Genomic DNA, 20,696 nt, shown 5'->3' with positions numbered 1-20,696 from the left:
GGCCCCCAAGATAATTTTCAAAAATACGTCGAAACTGCAATCACCTTTGTCGGTCAGGGACCTGGGAGGACGGGGAAGAAGATCGCGCAAACTGGAAATATAATCGATAAGATGGATAAGGGATTTGTGGTCTTTATAAGGGGTAACAATGGGTAACTACCAGCTCCCTTGCGGGTTACTAAAACCCTCCAACAATCATGACAATAGGTGACAAGAAAAGGAACAAAAGAAACATGGTAATAGCGACCTGCTGCCCACTAAAGCAACCAGTTTTTTATCGATCGAAAGAAGCCACTTAAAGCTTATTAGGGGATCCGTGGTAAGGGGGTGGTTTTTATTTTTTCAATAACATTGATCACTAACCCACATTTGGAAGTAAGGGAGGAAGATACCAAAAATAATTTATATGTATTTGAAGATTATGATTGTTAATTTTTTATGTTTATCAGAATATTTTTACACTTTATTCAATTTTAGCATACAGGGAACACATGGATGAATTTACATTGATGACTGAATGGAACATCTTTTGCAGGATGTTGACCGGAAAGAGAATGGTGCGAACATATATATATTTTTTCCAGATTAACATTTCAAAATGCAAATTACACGAGAGAAACAATTTTGAGAAAAACCGATTCTGGGACGTGTGTTTGTGTATGTTGTTTTTCGTGAGGTATGTGGGGCAAAACTCATAAATAGCAAAACAAATTATATTTTTGATTAAAAATAAACAAACTAATATTGTGATAGATTCTGACATAAACTTCAGAAAACATTAATAATAGTTCACCCTTTTCCATTTATTTTTCTTTCTTTTCGGGCCCATGGCCCCCAAAGTCTCTCACTCATCTGTAAGCCAATGGGGAGGGGGCTATTATTGATGCAAATTTGAAGGAAAATAGAGATACCAAAGCTAGAAGCTCGCAACTACTTGGTGGGAAAATCGATGTCCACGTTGGGAAAACATTGATAAACTCAGGAGATTACACGGTCAGAAATCGATGACATAGGTTGATGGCACTTTTTCATCTTCAATTCAAGGGGGGCAATTACCTCGTATTTAAAATACATTGCAGTAAATTGGTTCAATAAAATGGACATGTGCCCATTGAATTACTTTTGTCCGAATGTTATCAAAAGAAAACTAGATTGACTCTGAGGGTGATGTACATGTATTTTTAATAGCTTTTCGCGTTTAATTGTCTCCTTACACGCATTCAATAATCGCCTTTATAATATATAAATCCTTCCAAGTATTATCTGATCATTTATTCTCTCCTTTTTAGAGCTCTCTTATCTCTTATTTCCCCCATCTTCTTTCTATTATTTGTTTTATTTTTGGATGGTGTTTCGGGGGTATTACTTCACCACTCATTTTACATTAAAAAAAATTGGTAAAATAAACGGTGAATATAACAATGGATTGGTCAAAGTAATAATTCTTTTGTTGAATATGATTGTGTCTGACCGATAAAATGGTCAATAATCTTATCAACCAAAAATTTTGATACATTATAATCAATAAAAATTATTGCTTGATTATGGCATATATTTGTCAGTAGGATATATAGTCACCGACACATTTGTTATTTTGACCAATCAATTTTTTTTTTTAAGGAAAGGGTCTATCATGTCTATAGAGAGATGTAGGCCAATATGTTGTGAGGGTGTGTGGGGGATGTGTGCATTCAGCATCCTAATTATTATGTTATATGGCAATACTATTGAATTTATTAAATAGAGCTTGGTTATAGCCCAACTTACAATCTGCCGTGTAGTGCAGCAAGCCAATGTGATGTTTTGAAGGGAAAGGGGTTAGGGGAAGCTTTGCGTTAAGGCATTTGCACATGTGGTTGCGATTTCAAGGTTATGGGATTGTATTGTTATCACTATCATCTTCATCCTCCTCCTCCTCCTCATCATCATAATCACAGTCATCATCATCATCATCATAGTCATCATCATAGTCATCATCATTACCATCATTATCATCATCATCATCGTCGTCGTCGTTGTCATCATCATCATCATCATCACCATTAACAACAACATCAACTCCAACAAAAATAACTCCACGATCACAATCACCACCACCACCTTTACCATCATCATCATCATCATCATCATCAACGCCGTCATCAACATCATCATCATTATCGTCATTGTTATTATCATTCCATTCATGAATCCATGAAAATCTGTGTTGTTTGTAACATTTTTTTCCTTCTCGATTATACGTTGATTTTCAGTTGTGCTATTGAATGTGAACTTTTCTGTTGGCGATGATTGAATAGGATTTACAATCTAAACATGGACTTAATGGAATCGACATCACCTTTAATACAGACCACAAGATGGACTACGCAACTGCAGACCCTCTGGTTAAGGACATATTTAGATGGGGTTGCAAAAGTTTAACGATAAAGAAATAAATTTTTTAGTGCTTGTCAAATTTATTTTGGTCGAAATGACCTTACATTTGGGCTGATGACCCCCCCCCTTTTTTTTTTTTGCTTGTCAAATTTTCCAGCCCCTGTCCCCCCTACCTATGGGGAGAGATTTCCGCCCTCGACAAGGTATCATCCTCGTTTTTTATTGCATGGTTTATGCTATAACACGCTTGCATTACTTTCATCACGGCACGATTCCTAAAATCTTTTACCATGCCGTCTGTAGACTAAAATGTCAGGCTGTCAATTTACTATTAATTAAATGTCTAATGCGAATGGCGCCAGAGCTTCAGCGTCCATGTTTAAACGTTACTTTGTCTAATTTAGAGATTAAGAGGCCATTAATTAGTCAAGCACCTTTCTGACCCGATGAAACCTGTATCGTCAGTGACATAAAATCCATTTACCAGGGGTGCCGATAATAAACTCGAATCAAATAGACCTGGACAGCCGTGATGATAGAAGAGAGAGAGAGGGGGGGGGGGGTGGTTGGCCCTGTCTCTTGCCCCCATCAGGCGAAATGTTAGGCAAGATTCTTGATAGACATTTTCCTTTAATTGGAACCCCCAATGCCAATTTCAAGGGTAACTTCTGCTTCTGATTGACTGTACTGTTTGAAGCTGATAGGTCCAAAGTTGTTAATATTATGAGAGTTATCAATTGGGCACTGGCAGTTGTCGTTGAATATTGTAGATCTACCGCAAGGGGGCGCTGTTTACAGTTGCTTCAAAGATTCGATCTAAGTGTTGTAACTTGTGTATGCCTTTCCCTCGGGCTTCCCTCACAATACAACTTATCTTCCTTACATCAACAACATCAGTCATCATCATCGTCATAACCATCATCACCATCACCATCACCATCACCATCACCATCATCATCATCATCATCATCATCACCATCACCATCATAATCATCGTCATCACCATCATCATCACCACCATCACCATCATAATCATCATCGTCACCATCATCATCATCACCATCATAATCATCATCGTCATCACCATCATCATCATCACCACCATCACCATCACCATCATAATCATCATCACCATCATCACCATCATCATCATCGTCATCACCATCATCATCACCATCATCATCATAACCATCACCATCACCATCATCATCATCATCACAATGTCTTTAAAACAGTGCCAAGACTAAGAATGGATACACGTGCAAGATAAACATCATTTATAATGGGCATTTATTTACATTTTATAGATACAAAATACTCTCATATATATAGATTTACAACTATACTATTACAGTTTGTAACATTAAAAAATAACATGACTCGACAATACAGGATTCGTACAAGAGCTTTGCAGCTCTTACTCATGAAGATACAAAAGGCATCTGATATTATTTTAAAAGCTTGTTTGAAAAGCAACAGGAAAATGTCAAGAGTGGCAAAAAAGTCCATCAGATCACCAGGATCAATACTAAACCAAGTGGTCACATTCCTTCGAAAATACACAACAGAAATACAAAAATTCGATGTTGACTCGAGATGGAATTAAAGCATTTATGACACAAAGTGATACAAAAAAGAACATATGCATTAATTTAATACAGAAAGGGAAAAAAGTTACAAAACATTGAAACCTGGGCCCCTGTTTCACAAAGGGTTTAGATTAATCCTACCATCTCAAAAATTAATTGCAAGTAACATCACAATCATCTGAAATGCATGTGTAAAATCAGGGCCCAGTCTTACAAAGAGTGACGACTGATCCAATCAATCGTAACTCTATGGAAATCCATCAGTGTCAATTTTTTCTACAGGAAATTTGCACAATGTCCTTTGTAAACAAAGAGAAGCACAGTGAATTTTCAAGATAACAATGAATGCATGAAAATACATCATAGTTAGAAAATATTTTGATCAAACATGCATATAGATGTTGAAGTTGCTGTGATTGATCGGATCAATCACAACTCTTTGTAAGACATGGCCTAGATGACTCTTTAAATTATACTCATGATTGTGTTTGTATGCCAAATCAAGCTTCAGTCACAACGAAACCCCCTCCAAACTAACCCAAAGTATGTCATTGTAAATAATGTGATAAAATTTGGTTCTCCTGGAGTCAGTTTGGCCTGTGCGACTGTGGCATCAAGCCCCTTTTTATTCACAATAACACAGTGCCAATGCCTTTGTTGATGGATTATATCATCAAGAGCTTTCCATATTTCAGACTGACTGAGTGAATCTCAAATGTCCGTAAGATGGAATGCAGTTATTTTTCAAATTCTGTTCAAGCTGACTAAGCGATTTGCATAGACTACAGTTGTGAAATTACATTTTATCATACCGGTATCCTACATAAATTAAATCCTGTGCGCTGATTGGTTTAAATAGCATCATGTGACCAAACATATTCTTGTTATTTTGCTATGATTTTGAAAATGAAACGCCAACTGAAGAGAATTTACTATCCCGTGACGTCAATGATGGAATAGTGCACTCATTGACGTCAAAGATCATTGACACAGATCATGCAATCTCTTGGGCACACCGGCCATCAGCGAGGCACAAATCCGCGTTTCGCTGAGCACATGGCTTCAAGAAAAATAGGTCAAGTCAGCACAGCGCAGTATCTATATTTTGGTTCAGATTAGAAAAGGATGAACTAAGAGTACAAAAACTAGATTATGAAGATCTATTGTTCTATCTTCTTAAATGTAGGATAAAAAAACAAACATACAAGGCCATTATTTCAAAAGTATATAGGGAATTATTCATCCTTGGGTGAACTGGCAAAATTACTATTTTTCCCTCGGGGCTTTGGGGAAAAATAGTAATGCCAGTCCAATCTCGGAAAAATAAGTCCAGCTATACTTACTCAAAGCCTGGTATATATGTATAATATATTTTGATGAGAGAAATGCTCTTTGCTCCCATGTAACCTTTTGTGCATGAAGTAGACCGGTGTCAATGAGAAATAAAAATTACACTGCCAAAAATGACAGAGAGTGGGTCATTTTGTATATTGACGAGCTTAATCTAACGCTGGGCCTGGAATTTAAGAGGGGTAAAAATCATGATGCTTGGAATATGGAAATGAATTGAACTGACCTGAACTGAAAGATAAGCGGCATTTATGAATAGTTTCTTCAAGTATATACTCAAATGAGAATTTATATTTAATCTTCATTGATAACAAAACATACTCCTTGCATACGAAGGTGACTATAATTATCAAATGACAACCAATACCTATTTTACTGCAACGAAAAACCTCTATTTATTCTTAACACATGATCAAAGTTAGGTAAGAAAGATTACATGTTATGACCTGAGAGCTTCAATATTTGGGGCTGCAGTAACTCCTCAAACTCTGAAAATACATTCCTCACAAAACTGTTTGCTTTTATAATTGATGTCCTTGTATAAATCCAATACACTATAAATACAGAAAGCAATGTATGTTGAACAACCATACTCACATAAATATCCTTTCACAAGGGAATGTTTCATGAAGCAATCCATCACAAATTTTCAGTAACAGCTGTTAAAAGCTACTAAAATCCTTGCACCTGATTGGCTAAGGGATAATTTGTCAATGAAAATCAGTAAGAAGACACTTCATGAAACACCCCATAGTGTCATAGACAAGTTCTCATTGGCATTTCAAATGGTGAATAGTCAATGACCGATAAAAAAAAAAACATATATAAAAATTGACATAAATATACATTTATTACTAGCAGAAAAGAAATTAGAGTTATTCCCTCATTAACCTGGCAAGTTGTTCTTCTAAAGCTTTATCCTTTGCTTGTGATTCTGACACTTTTGACGGGAGGGCTCCTTTGTACCCTGGTGCATCGGCAAGCTGAAAATGAGAGATCAGAGAGGAGAAATATTATTCACATTTTTGAAAATATGGAATATTGGCACAAAGGCTGTAGACATTTTGACTAAAATCAACTTGGTGTAATACCATTTAGACTACATGGGTAAATGAACTGTTTATGATACTCATTTCAAATTGAAAAGATAAAAAAAAATGATGAGTAGATGAAGTTATAATTAGGCCAACTGGGCATAAGAATAAATTAGAAATAGATTAAGGAGGTGTTGCAAGAAAATATTTGCAATCAATGGCAATTATTATGTTCCAACTTTACCATCGATGGATCAATTTCAACTGTAGCAAATCAGATTACACTGCTTGTTTCAAGAAGCAGATTAGAAATCAATTGCAAATTTGCAATTAATTTCAAAATTTATGATTAATTAAGGGACCGAAAAAAGACTTGCAATTGATCGCAAGTTTCTTGCAATGCCCCATGAGTGAGTATAAGACCAATGGCCCGTATTCTGAAGTCAGGTTTAACTTAGACAATGGTCTAACTCTGTGCTAAAATTATGGGAAGCCAAAAGTGTCAACATTTTTATTAAGTTGTATGTTTCTTATGTTTACTGTGCTCTTTCCTGACTCATCGATGGTGAAGACAATCATCTATTTATACTTCCTAGACAATTATGAATGATTTGAGAGCCAAATGAGCTGAAATATGATATCTCTACTGTTAGTGATTTATGTAACAACTGGCTATCCATACTTAAACCACAACTTTAAACCTGAGTTTAAGTTAAACCCGACGTTAGAATACGGGCCCAAGGGTCCTATAGACCAAATGGCAATTAGACCGAATCCATAGCAGACCAAATGGGTATAGTCCATTCAGCATTAGACTATCTGAGAAGCAGACCACCTGCTTGTGGACCAAAAGAATATACACCTCCAAACCTACCTTCCCTGAAACCTCAATACCGATCTCATCTAAGACCTGATTGACGATGGCGTCTTCCTCCTCTTCATCTGATCCTCCTAGAATATTGTCCAATACATCATCCACTGCAGAAAGAGATAGAAAATTGATATATATATAAAATAGATGAAAAATATAGAGATTTGAAAAATCTGTGAAGATATGGCTTTTATATGTTTGTTTCCAATGATCTGCTCACACTTCTTAAAGAGATAATTGGGAAGGGGGGGGGGGGGGCTGTGAGATGAATTAAACACAAAATCAACAACGAAGGTCTGATGAGGCTTGAACTATCGCAAGTGACAGGTTACCAAAACAGGTCAAGTTTCTAAGATTGTTCTCAACTGACATTCTCTTTATCATAACAATCAGATAAAGTTCTTAAGCAAAACAGAAAGTCTCATTAATACTACAACCATGAGCAAATAGCTTGCTCTTCTCAAATTTCCCATCCTTAATTTTTTTTATGTTATGCTACCAACATAGTAACGCACTTTCCAATGTCCTAACAATATATTATTTTGCGAATGTGTGCTGAAAGGAGAACTTTTTCTTCATCCTAAGACCAATGTGTGGGCCGAACTTCATGAATTTTGCTGAAAACGTGAGGAACAATTTCAATATCCCTAATAATGCAATTGACAAATAGCTTGACTATACACTACTGCCCCTTCAGCGCCAAATCAAAACATATGTGATATGGGTCCCCAAAACTGTATCAAATCACTTATGGAGCCATTTAACATTCTGATATTTGTTTTGTATGCCAGACATAGTGAGTAATTGGTGTGTATTGTCTCTTCAGAATAGTATAAATGAACGATCAATAAATTTCAATTTTTTTGCGACAGGATAAACTTTGCATGCCCGAGATCTCCCTTTAAACAAATTAAGTGATATTGCAGTCTCATTGATAATGAAATCCCATTAACTGATTAATATGTGCAATAAAATTGGATCTTTATTTTAACATATTTGTTAGGGACTGAAAATGCCTTGATTCATCGCAGCATGATAATATGATATGAAATGAAAGTAGAGTCGTGTCATCTTTTAGTACTCACTCAGCTCTTCTTTCATTTCCATCTTGGATGATTCCACCTGAAATTGTTGCATCGTTTTCATCACCTTCTGAGGGTCCATCTGTTTGTTCATGGCACCCATCGCCTAAACACACAGCATGGGAGAAAATGGCAGTAAGGACAATGACAAAGATCAATCAATTCAGAAATTCATCAAAGGAAAACAAAACCTTTGGAACAAGATAGCTTTTGTGAAAACAGAAAATCAAAGAAACAGATCAACGAAAGTTTGAAAGAAATCAGACAAATAATTAGAAAGTTATGAGTATTTGAAAATATGTGATGTCACTTGTGAACAACTCTCCCAGCCACTTTTGTATATATTTTACTTAAATTGCCTCTTTTATCACATCTATCAGTAGATTGTGTATTCATTCTATAGGAGGGCATGTAATACAAATTTTCAAAGAATACATTGTGGATAAAGAGTTTTTACCACCATAGAAAAGAGCAAAAAGATACATTTTGGGGGTATTTAATAGTCCACCAAAGGGAAAGTTGTTCACATGTGACATCACACATCTTTGTCGCATTGCCAATGTGAGGATCTCCATAGCAATAGTAATCGCAATATTCAAATGCTCATAATTTTCTCATCATTTGTCTGATTTTTCTCAAACTTTCTTTGTTCTTATTCTTTGATTTTTCTTTTTCCACACAAGTCCACATTTTCTAAAGGTTTCATTCCTCTTTAAATTGGCAACTGCATATACAAATGAATCATCAATTATTTCCCATCTGCATTTTGATATACTCCATAATGCCCCCAATAATTACACACTATGCAATCTCAGTCTCACAACCTGTTACTTGCACAATGTTGTTGTCAGCTTTCATTAATAGATTAATAACTACGGATCCCTGGCAGGTAAAATGGACTGGAAATAAGAAAGTGGGGCCAGAAGTCCCTGTCCCAGTAAAAGACATTCTCCATCTCAGCCTTGGATACTGTTGACTATGAAGGGTAAGATGATGACTTTCTGTGAGACAATTCGTGGATCAGAGCGTTTTGGTTTATTGCATTGCATTTGCTCTGAAACTGGGTGGATAAACATTCAAATGGTATCAAAGCTCTATGAAACATGGCAAAATGGACTGGAATTAAAGTAAGTGGGGCCAGAATTCCCTGTCCCAGTAAAAGACATTCTCCATCTCAGCCTTGGATACTGTTGGCAATGAAGGGTGAGATGATGACTTTCTGTGTGGCAATTTGTGGATCATAGCGTTTTGGTTTATTACATTGGATTTGCTCTGAAACTGGGTGGATAAACATCCAAATGGTATCAAACTCTGTGAAACCTGGCAACAACATCGCTATATAAAATGTTCAATGCATACAAATTTTGCAACCTCTCAAGTAGCACCATAAAGATCTCAGTTCAAAATGAATCCAGTTTGTAACTGTTGTCTTTGTGTAGGTGTTTTGATGAGAACTTGATATTTTTCTTTCAAATGACACACACAAGTATACAGGCAATGATAAGCATGAAACATGTTGTTATTTCAATGACCCATATTCTGAACTCAGGTTTAAAGTTGTGGTTTAAGTATGGGAAGCCAATTGTGACATAAATCACTAACAGTAGAGATGTAATGTTTCAGCTCATTTGACTCTCAAATCATTGTCAATTGTCTAGGAATTATGGATAGATAATTGTCTTCACAATCAAAGAACCAGGAAAGACCAGAGTAAACATAAGAAACATACTATGCAATACAAATTTTGACACTTTTGGCTTCCCATGATTTTAGCTCAGAGTTAGACCATGGTCTAACTTAAACCTGATTATAGAATACGGGCCAATGAGTCTAAGCATCGTTGAGGAAATCATACAGGAAATTACTCAACCTTTTATCTTCGTTTTTACATTATATACTTGTAAACATAGAGTGAGGTCAGGCAAAAGCTCTGCAATTTGCAGCACAAGATTACCTTTGCTGTTCTCCCCATGGCTTCTGCGGTGGATTTGTTAGCTACCATAGACTGTGAAAAAAGGAAAAGAAGAGATCATTTTATGGAATAAACACATGATATCTCAATGTTTCTTAAAATCTTAATTAACATTTAACCTTATGTGAGGAGATGAAAGATCAAAATACAATCTCACATCACAATGCTAAACCAATCAAGTCCTTTTCTCAAACAAAATGGCTTACTGTATTCTAACATTTTTTTAATGAGAAACACAATTTTAGTGTATGTTTTTGGAAATGGCACATTTTTTTGTTGTGATATTTCTAAAATTGCACCTCTGAGGATTGTACAGTGTCAGTATGAGAAAAATTTTATTCCTTGAAAATCACTCCCACAATTGATCTAATTTCAAAGACAAACATCAATAAATATGTTATTTATCATGATTGACACTCACCTTGGTCTGCGCATTGACTGATGATATTGTTGCACTGGCCCCATATAACCTAACTTTCTGTTTCCTTAAGTTTACGAGTTGTTTCGCTAATACTGCACATGCCTGGAAAGATGAACAAGATTCAAAAGATACAATTTAGCTCTGTTACCTATCATTGGTTAAAAAACAGTGGTTTCTGCTCCAATCCTTGAAGTATTGGTGGTCCAGGGCCCCGTCTTACATAGAGATGCGATTGATCCAATCAATCACAACTATGGAAAGCCAGCAAAGTCAACATATAAAATGCATGTTTATTTTTAAAAAAATTCTAGATATGAATGTATCCATAAATTAATTGATTTTTTGACAATTTGGTGTGATCTCCTTTGTTTACAAAGGACATTTTGCAAATTTCCTGAAGAAAAAATTATGACACTGATGGATTTCCATAGAGTTACGATAGATTTGATCATTTGTAACTCTTTGTAAGATGGGGCACAGGAGTACAGTAGTAAAAATTTACCTTTCAAGCAGTCAGTATGTTTGCATTTTTGACAAATCACAACTCACCTGTTTGTTGCCTTGTTTGGCAGCCTTCTTTATTTCCATTTCCTATTAACAATGAAAATGAAAAAAAAGTTATGTATTGATAGATGATAGGTAATAGATATTACTCCCCCCCCCCCATCCCCGGTAAGTGGCAAATCTATTTTTGTTGGAAGTTAGAAAGTCCTATTGTTCAATAATTAGCAAATTAAGCACTTGTGAGGTGCTTTTAAATTAGATTTTTTTTTCTTCAAAATACAATAAGACATATGCTCTTATGTGCCTATTCATGTTTGCAACACCAGCATTTCATAGTGCTCTTTTCATTATTTTACAATATAACTGTCAGCATAAAATATACAAAATGTGTATATGACATTTGATGCACGCAAACTGACAATTCAACTTTTAACTAACTTTAAAGTATTTTTGTGTATCTTGGTTGTGCAAGTTTGTATCACATATAATTTGGTAACACGATTTATTTATTATATATATTATAGGTATTTTTGTGTATACCAACAGCCAGAATATGATTTTTATGCCATCAATTTCTTTTTACTTTATGCATGACAAAAACTTTTGAATATCTGAACTTGATCATCATTAATTTTAGCTACAAATTTAGGATTCTTCAGTCAACATTGACAGGTATTTATCCTCTGACAGTTACCACATTAACATTCACATACCAGAGCTTTTCAGCAAATCAAAGTCAAGGATATCAATGAAATCTACCTCGCTAGCAATTAATTTTACATACATATATAGTCCATGCTAACACTTTCATGAAACAATCCCTGATTTTCATCAGTGATAAAGCCTAAACTTCACAAATCAGTGATATTTTTAGTTCACCAGAAGGCCTGAAAAATCACTTTGCACTGTTTCTTTGACCTGAAAAATTCAGGCTTTTGCCTGTAAAATGATATCCCTGAATAATCACAACTTATTTGAAGAAAGATGGCATCCTGGCAAATAACCACTGATGAAATGAAAATAAAGATTAAACTTAAAAGACACATTGAAACCTGCAGGCAACTATGTGCTAGGTGAAAAGTTAGCTATTTCCAACACATGATCCGATCTAGTGAGTTTACCTCAATTACAACTTGTCTGTTATGCCAAGTCAAATCAGTGTGCTGGCCCATTTGGGCCCTGTGACATAAAGCCAGTGACTGATCATTGGGCAGATGCTATGATTGATCAGACCAAATATTCAAAGCAATCAATTGTAAAAATCATCCCCACAATCAACCGTTAAGCTTAAAGTCACAGACCGGACCCCTGGGGATCGTTTCACGAAAGGACTTGTCAGACATTTTATCCAACAAGTACTGTTTTATCCGACAGTTTATATGGTCCCACAGTTACTATGGTAGTAGTGCCTCTCAGCCAATCATAATCAAGGAAACATATTGGACGAAAATGTTGATGAAACCCTTCCCTGGGCCCCGTAACACAAAGCTTAGCAATGATCGTATAACATTTTTTCTACGATCGATTCCATTAACTACAATGTACAATCAATTGTGAAAATCAAGCGTACGATCAATCACTAACCTTAGTGTTACGGGACCCTGGTCTTGTCTGCAGGTTCCACCATGTTGCACTAATTTTAAAATTCTAGAAGTTTAGGAGCCTGTTACAGAAAGGGTTGCATTCAAGGTTTAAATGCAACTCAAGAAATCAAGTGCAAGTCCCCAAAATGCATGTTTCATCATTTGAAAATAAATTTTTTGAGGTGTGTTTGATCGCAACTATCTAATGTAATAGGCCCCTGGATCATGCTTACTAATCTCTTTTCATCTCTCTCCAATTTCACTCTGTCCCTATCCACTCCTCGTTGTGTCTTCTTCAGGTCTCTCTCCGTTTTTTTCAAAACCTCTGGAAACAAAATTGAATAATTAGAGAAATAGATAGCCTAATCAATAGGAGTAAACATAAAAATGAACGTGTATGATGTACCGTATTGGATTGTTCTGATAATAAAAAAAATGTAGATTAATTTGAAATGTGAATCGGGTATTAATTCTCGCTATATGTTAGCAGATGTACACTTTCTACCGACTTCCAAAACACTAAGCCGCATAGTTACAATTGTCTGTCTGATGAGCGGCCTATCATGACAATTTATTGAATTATTTTCCAGGACAAAAGAAAAGAAAGTGGCATAACCACCTGCAACGTTTTGTTGTGATTCACAAAAAAAGGCCTACTTCGTTTCTCGAAGAAAACTTAAATTTCAATAATCATTTTGTCAAAGTATGCAGAATGTGGATCTAATCATCGAAAAGACTAGATCTAATGTTAGACTAGATTAAAAAGGTTACAATTCATCTAGGGCAAGGCCTAATAATGTTACTTCGTTAATAGTTTGCATAATTTAAATTAAATACAACGATTTTACATTTGCTCATTTGCACCCGTCTTTTAAAACCGACCACCCACGATACGCTAAGTTTACGGCCGATTCTTGTCGCGGTGGCGAAATATTTTTACTCTTCAAAATCAGTTCTATGATGTCAACGTGCTAAATTATCGTCTCACTACTTCCATTGCGAGCTCCGGCACATGATTCGACGATTGACGACGGATATTTGTTCTAAAGCCGTTTCCTATCGTATCGGATTTCTTGGTTTTTCAGCGGGGTTTGGGTCTGGTCAATACAATTTTGATTAGGGGCCTAATTCTACTAAATTTTTACTTTTTGTTGCTTCTTTTTTTTCTCGTAAAATCGATTCTTACCGTTTCTATGGTGGTCGGTTTCAAAAGAGGTGGTCGATATGTGGTAGTCTCACCATATTACAAGATAAAAATGCTATGGCTATGCCCTGGAACGGAAATTTGATTGTAAAAATGGGGGTCCCCTACGCGGCACATACACTCCACGCATTATATACTGAGTGCCCCCCCCCCCCCGGGTTTTAACATTATTAGAACATCTTACTCTTAGTTCTAGCCCGGAACTCAGTCTACTGACACGTCCGCAACCTCCACCCGCACCCGACGGGGGAGCTACCCGGAGGCCGGACGTTGTTACCTCGGCAGTACCGGTAGTACGGTACCGTTGTTATTCTTTTCTCCTCAGCTAACTTTGTTTAGGCCCAGCGCTAGCCTTTATTATCCCCATTAACCTTAAATCTCATAGTCATACTCTTACCTTTGTCTGTCGGCTTCTTGAAAAGGGACATCGTTGCAGTTTGTATTAAAGATGAAAAGTATAATGTTCAGAGATCTGACTTTTCTGGTTTAGAAATAAGCCACAATAAACAAACAATGGGTTCGCGTATATCGGGAGCGAGATCGATAGCTCAACAACTCGCCTAATACAAATATCGTCAAAAAAATTAACGAGGTCGCTTATGACATCTGAGATACAGCGGATCACTAAGAAGTATTAAAGTCATATATTATAACTTCTTTTGATTAAAGTTGTGAATTGCGGTCGATTATTATCATTATTTTATGGAGAATCATGGTAGTCCTAATTTAATAATTATTATATTATTTTCTTTCCTGAAGTACTTTCTTGCACTTTGCAAAACTTTTGCTGACCGAATTTTCCAGCTTCACTGATACTTTGGGACGATTCCTCTGCTAGAGCGAATTGTTCGCGGTTGGGTTGTATGACTCATTCTCACCAGGCCAGTGCAAAGCTAGTTCATTATCTATTTTTAGGAGGGTTTGTAATTGTCATATGACGTAAGTTCAAGTATTCCAAACAGGGTTTTGGGGGACAGTCTTCAAATAAACGTCACCCCTCTCATCCCTCCCACAGACCCACACCCCATCCCCAGTCGCTGCCCATCCCCTGAAATATTTTGTTTTGCTGACCACTATTTGTATATACACCGGTATGTATATAGGTATTGAACTCTTCTTTCAATTTGTATAACAAATGTCTTCTCCATTATAGGTCGGTGTATATACAGCTCATGTTCATGTTCAATTAATTGAGCATCGTTATCTTAATAATGTATTCATAAAACAAATCTTAGCCTCATATACATTTCTTTATCACCTTACCAATGTATAACTTTCCATTTGATAATATTAGCAATTTAGATGCCTGTTTGATGATTTCGAGACTTTCACGGATTTGTCTCAAGCTCTATATAAGGGATTCGAATCCGGGATTCGAATAACCTTGTAGTCCATGATGATGATGATGATGATTGCCATGAATTCTGATTTGAATGTTTAGCAAAAGAAATTTTTCGATATCGCTAATTGTAAATACTGGCTTAAGGATGATTTTAATAATCATCTCGATAAGGCGTTAGTGCTGAGAAGCACTTTTAGTTTACTGCATTTTAATGCTAGAAGCCTGAATTTTTTTTTTGATGCTTTGAGTGAATTTATTTCCCAATTAGATATGAAATTTTCAGTTTATGGTTTCAGTGAAACATTGATACATAATAATACCATCTTACTGTTTCAAATTGTCAATTACACTTTCTATCATTCTCCCTCTTATTTTCTAAAAAGGATTAATGACAAAATTTCCGGTGACCAAAGGGTTGTTAACGAGTTTAATTTATATTTTTGAACATTGTGAATGTGTTGAAGAAAAGCTTTTCTCCTAATGCTCATTTTAGTAAATATTTGGATAATCCTTGTAATCATCCTCTATATTTTTCTTCGTGCAACAACTGAAAGTGATAAGTGATGTAAAAACTGGCGGCGGAAGCCCAAAAGATTAGGGGGGACCAGCAAAAAAAAATTGACAAGCAAAAACAAACAAAAAAAAGGTTATCAACTATTTTTTGACAAGCAAAAAAAAAAAAAAAAAAAAAAAAAAAAGGTTATCAACTAAAATTTTAGGGGGGGACCGTCCCCCACCTCAAATCTAGGGGGGGGGGGGGGGACATGTCCCCCCGCTTCCGCCGCCTATGGATGTAAATGGTTTGAAAACGACAAAGAGTTGTGGATTTGACAAAATAAGCTCATTTGTTTGCTGGGTATTTTTTTAACCCCATATCGGGCTATTTCAACGCAATTTTTTTACCCAACTAACATGCATGTTCCCATTTTACCCAATTGGGTAAACCTTTCTTTAGAGTGTATAATAAAATGTTTTGAGAAGAAAAATAAGTACTCGCTTTGCTACTTGGTAACATAATTATTGTCGTATGAACATAATGAATAGACTGTGAATTACTGATTATCATTCAAATGGCCTTTATTAAAAGACGAAACTATTGCCAGTATATGTTGCATTATGGCTTATACAAACGATGGCCCTGATGGGAAAAGGGGGTGCTGAGGGTGCTCTGCTCAGGAACCCAATTGCCTGGGGAGGGGGGGGGGGGGGGTCTGCGTGTGTTAGTCATCATTGGCAGGACCCCCTATGGAAATCACTTTTATTTCGTATTGAAAACTATTTTTTTTTTAAATTTTACTTTAGCCATACCACGTTCACAAATGATTTTTGGGTATGGAGTAAATTATTCATAATTGGCGAAACGTCGCAACAGTGAGTTGATTTTCAGTTGTTTTTTCTTATTTTATTTCATAGGCCCGTAACACAAAGGTTAGCAATGATCGTAGAACATTTTCTACGATTGATTGCATAGACTACAATGTACAATCAATCGTGAAAATCAAGCGTACGATTAATCGCTAACCTTTGTGTTACGGGACCCATGACTGGATAAATGAGGTTTACATCAGTTTATAAGAAGAACTATTTACGTGAGAGAAGAGGACCGACCGAGCTCTACAAAATAACGGTATTTTAAAACTTGGTTCCTGGATTGCATTTACCTGTTTACCTTGTATAAAGTTAGATCTTCTTCTTTCCCCATGTTCTCTTTCACTTTTGTGTCTTACACCCACTAGCGTACCTACGGGGGGGGGGGGGGGGGGGGGGGGGGGCAGGGGGGGGGGGGCACTCTGACGAGCCACAACCCATACAAAAGACATATACGTGCCCCCCCTGACGAGCTTAAAAGACCCTTTTTGCCCCCCCCCTGACGATCTTGAAGACCTTTATTGCCCCCCCTGACGAGGTTGAAGACCTTTTTTTTTTTTTTTTTTTTTTTTTTTTTTTTGGCTATGCAATTTTTTTAAAACGCCCGTTAATTTAACACCAGTCTGGTATTTATACGGTCCACACCAGAGAGGTGTTGAAACAACACCGGTTTGGCGTTATACTAACGCCAATTGGGCATTAGGCTAACGCCAATTCGGCATTTAAGCAACACCAATAAGTGTTAAACCAATATCGGTTTTATTCTTAACTGGTGTTCTTTCAACACCTTTCTGGTGTGGACCGTATACAGATACCGGGCTGGTGTTAAGTCAACACCGGTTTTTTTTTGCACTGTGCAAGAACCATCCAATCGTTTGAAACACAAATGTCTTGGAATGCCCCTTCAATTGGATTTCGTATAACGGGGCCAATAAGCGCTAGGGACCCCCAAACTTCTATTTTGTTCACTATGTTCATATTTGAGCTTTCGCCGGATTTTTTTTGGAGAAATTGAAATTATGTTATGATATTGTCTAGTCTATAATGGTGACGATAAAGGACCAAGGGGTGGTGCGCCGCGGCTGGAGGTTTGTAGGGCCCGGGAGATAGAAAAAAACCTTAATGAAAAGAGGATGATTTGTCAATACCAGAAGATCCAGGGGCAGGGAATCGGGACCCCGTTGTACTGCACTGGATGATCCTGCATTGTTTTCACTACAGATTAACATTGAGAAGGTACTGTGCCCTAGTTGCCCATTTGATAAGATCGGTGTTTAATTTTTTACCCCTTTTTGCGTGGTATATATTTTTGGAAACAATTACGTCATTACGTGTCACACACTAAAAATAGAGAATGGCAAAACAAAAATGGACGTTTTTAGGTCCCCTTATTGGCCCATCATTTACAAAATCCTGGATCGGCCCCTTCTACAATAATATTAACTTTTTACATTTATTACACAATAAAAGCATCTTTGAGCCATTTTCCCCTTGTCAAATTTCCCCTGTGCCGCCCCGCGGCCCCGAAAAAAAGGTTATGATTGATGACAATAGCAGGGAGTACTATTATAATGACTATCCACTCATGTTTTATTAATCAAATAGTGAAACGGGAATTGAGTTGGTTATTTTCAATTGTATGTAAACACGGAAACAAAAGACGGGCAAAAAAGTATATCACTTATACTTTTGATAGGGTCAGAAGCCTTAGGCCTATTTATTATATAGGCCTACTTGCGTCTGAGGATGTCCGCCTCCCTGCCTCGGCATAACCATGTTGGTCAGTCGGTGTTAGACGCCAGTAAATTAATGTTTTGTTACCATGAAAATAGATCGAAAAGCAGCACCTGCCTAAGTGCCAGCGTCTCGGGTGGGGGGGGGGGGGCGTGTTGTAAGCTTACACCATACTCAACACCCCTCAAACTTAGATTGGTATGCTAACATGTAGAAATTTGACCAAAAGCACCTTCATTTTGGAGCGAAAACTTTTTTTATGCTGCTTGTCATTTTTTTCTCACCGAAATCACTTGCATTTTTGAACGAAACTTTTTTTTCTTCAAACCAGCGCCCCCTCTTCAAAATCGTTCCCATGTAGGCCCTGGTAAATTTGGTTATAGACAACGTACAATAACAAACAGTCTGTTCATAAAGTTCATTGTTGGTGTAATTATGAGGGTTATATGAGTATCGGAAATAAGCTTCTTGATCCGGATGTTTTGGGGGACACTGGTCCAACTCACGTGAACAGCAGCATTGATAAATAATATATTGATTAACTTTTTCTTTTTGCTGTCAGAATTTTTTGCACGATTGTGCTTACGAATATGATGATGACGTTTTGGGGTTATCGTCAGATTTTTTTGCGGAAATGTGCTTCCAAAATGTGATTGTTCGGATTTCTTTGTCTGTCAAAGTTTTGACAGGAAAGTGCATGTTTAATTGGCGATTACTTATTCTTATTTTTCAGTTTATCAGAACATTTTTTACCCTTGGAGAGGTTTTTCAGATAGGCCACTTCTAAGTAGGCGATACCATCCAAGGGAAAACATAATTCATGTTTATTTGGTTTTTAAAAATTCGTTCTATACCTAGATAAACGTTGTCAAACGGGTCAAATGGTATATCTTTTTACCATTCCTTGCATGAAATGTGATTCTTCGACTGACTGTCACAGTCTGACGAAAATTGTTAGATGGAGGTTGCATTATAGTAAGTAATTAATGCCGTTCGCCTTGCTTGCCTCTCTTGCCCTTTTCTTGTCCCCTCTTCTATTTCTTTCTCTTTAGCACTTTATTTTGGTATTTGCTGTTAAGTTACAGGCGTCTCCCGACACAAACACCTGCTGCTTTCTGGGTCTTTACGCGCCTTCTTCCATGTACATGAATTACATATTGCATTTACTAATTATTTACTAATTCATTAATTTGTTTATTTCATATGAAATTGGAAAAAGATACCTCTTCAATCATCCATGGGGAAAATAGAAAATAATTGGTAGTTGGATATCTTAAATGGCCTACGCCATCTAGTAGTACAATGGGGAGTTCCCCAGGGAGATGTTTCGCCCCCATGGGTTTTCAGAACTCAAAATAAGTTTAAGCATTATTAACAAGGAAATGCATGACCATCACCAAGATCATTGTGGATCATACGCTATTATGCAGGGTAACATTTACAATACTTAAAGTGTAGGCCTAAATCCTTACTATTGTGTATAGAGTGGAATGTATAATGTTACAAAAATAGAGGGACACAAATATTGCGAGTAAGCGACGTGAGTGAGCAAAATACAGGCCAATTTACACTGTGACTGTTTTTGCTTATATCCAGTAAATAATGTCATTACCCTGTTCCCTTTCATTTCCTTATTTTATTGATATATATATATATATATATATATATATATATATATTGTGAAAGGAATGGATGAAAAGAACAATGGTAGGCGTAGCTTAAATCAAGGTTCCCCAGAACAATCTGCCCTTTTTTCGGCATTACCAATTTTTCCAAAAGGGCAGATAGCTCTGGGGAACCTTGATTTAAGCTACGCCTACCATTGTTCTTTTTATCCATTCCTTTCACAAAATATTTAAATAAAAGAGTTGCCAAAGCTGTTGTACATGTATAATTTCACACACACACACATATATATATATATTTTTTTTTTTTTTTGGGGGGGGGGGGGGGGGGCTCCTGCGACTTGGGAGTTAGGTCTACAGTTCAAAAACAAGATCTGATTGTTATTATTATTACAAAACAGTACATTACTACCCAAGAGGCTACCCAAGGCTACCCAAGCCCCCAATCTGTACGTTAATGAGTGGAATTGCCTTGGAGAAGAAATCTACCCAGTATAGATTTTCTCTAAAATTCACAGAAGCGACAGAACAGAAATTACCGACTAACCATGAATTTTTACTTTGTGGACCAGCCCCAGTGTCACCTGCCAAACAAATCACTTTTAGTATCATCATCTTTTCCCACCGCAGCTAAAAACAAA

At 36.6% G+C, this 20,696-nt stretch overlaps 1 protein-coding gene across 1 annotated transcript; it reads right to left on the bottom strand.

Annotated features, from left to right (window-relative positions):
* Positions 1 to 3,649: 3,649 nt before the first annotated feature.
* On the bottom strand, positions 3,650 to 14,847 carry LOC129258958 (charged multivesicular body protein 2b-like). The gene is made up of 8 exons (XM_064098461.1): positions 14,384 to 14,847; positions 13,016 to 13,107; positions 11,245 to 11,286; positions 10,696 to 10,797; positions 10,257 to 10,307; positions 8,306 to 8,408; positions 7,224 to 7,327; positions 3,650 to 6,298 (listed from the first exon to the last, which is right to left on the bottom strand). Exons 1-8 carry the CDS (start codon positions 14,412 to 14,414, stop codon positions 6,191 to 6,193), a joined length of 633 nt encoding a protein of 210 aa, XP_063954531.1. The 5' UTR covers positions 14,415 to 14,847; the 3' UTR covers positions 3,650 to 6,190.
* Positions 14,848 to 20,696: the final 5,849 nt, after the last annotated feature.

This window comes from Lytechinus pictus, chromosome 4 (assembly GCF_037042905.1).
Source record: "Lytechinus pictus isolate F3 Inbred chromosome 4, Lp3.0, whole genome shotgun sequence".
NCBI classification, from domain to species: Eukaryota; Metazoa; Echinodermata; class Echinoidea; order Temnopleuroida; family Toxopneustidae; genus Lytechinus; species Lytechinus pictus.
This window is presented reverse-complemented; position numbering and strand designations above follow the sequence as displayed.

Bases quoted from the DNA above. Each gene is read 5' to 3' on its own strand.
- LOC129258958 (XM_064098461.1), bottom strand. From the start codon at position 14,414: ATGTCCCTTTTCAAGAAGCCGACAGACAAAG. The intron at 13,108-14,383 runs GTAAGAGTATGA...TTTTGTTTCCAG, and splicing joins CAAGAAGCCGACAGACAAAG to AGGTTTTGAAAAAAACGGAG. The intron at 10,798-11,244 runs GTGAGTTGTGAT...TCATCTTTCCAG, and splicing joins CCAAACAAGGCAACAAACAG to GCATGTGCAGTATTAGCGAA.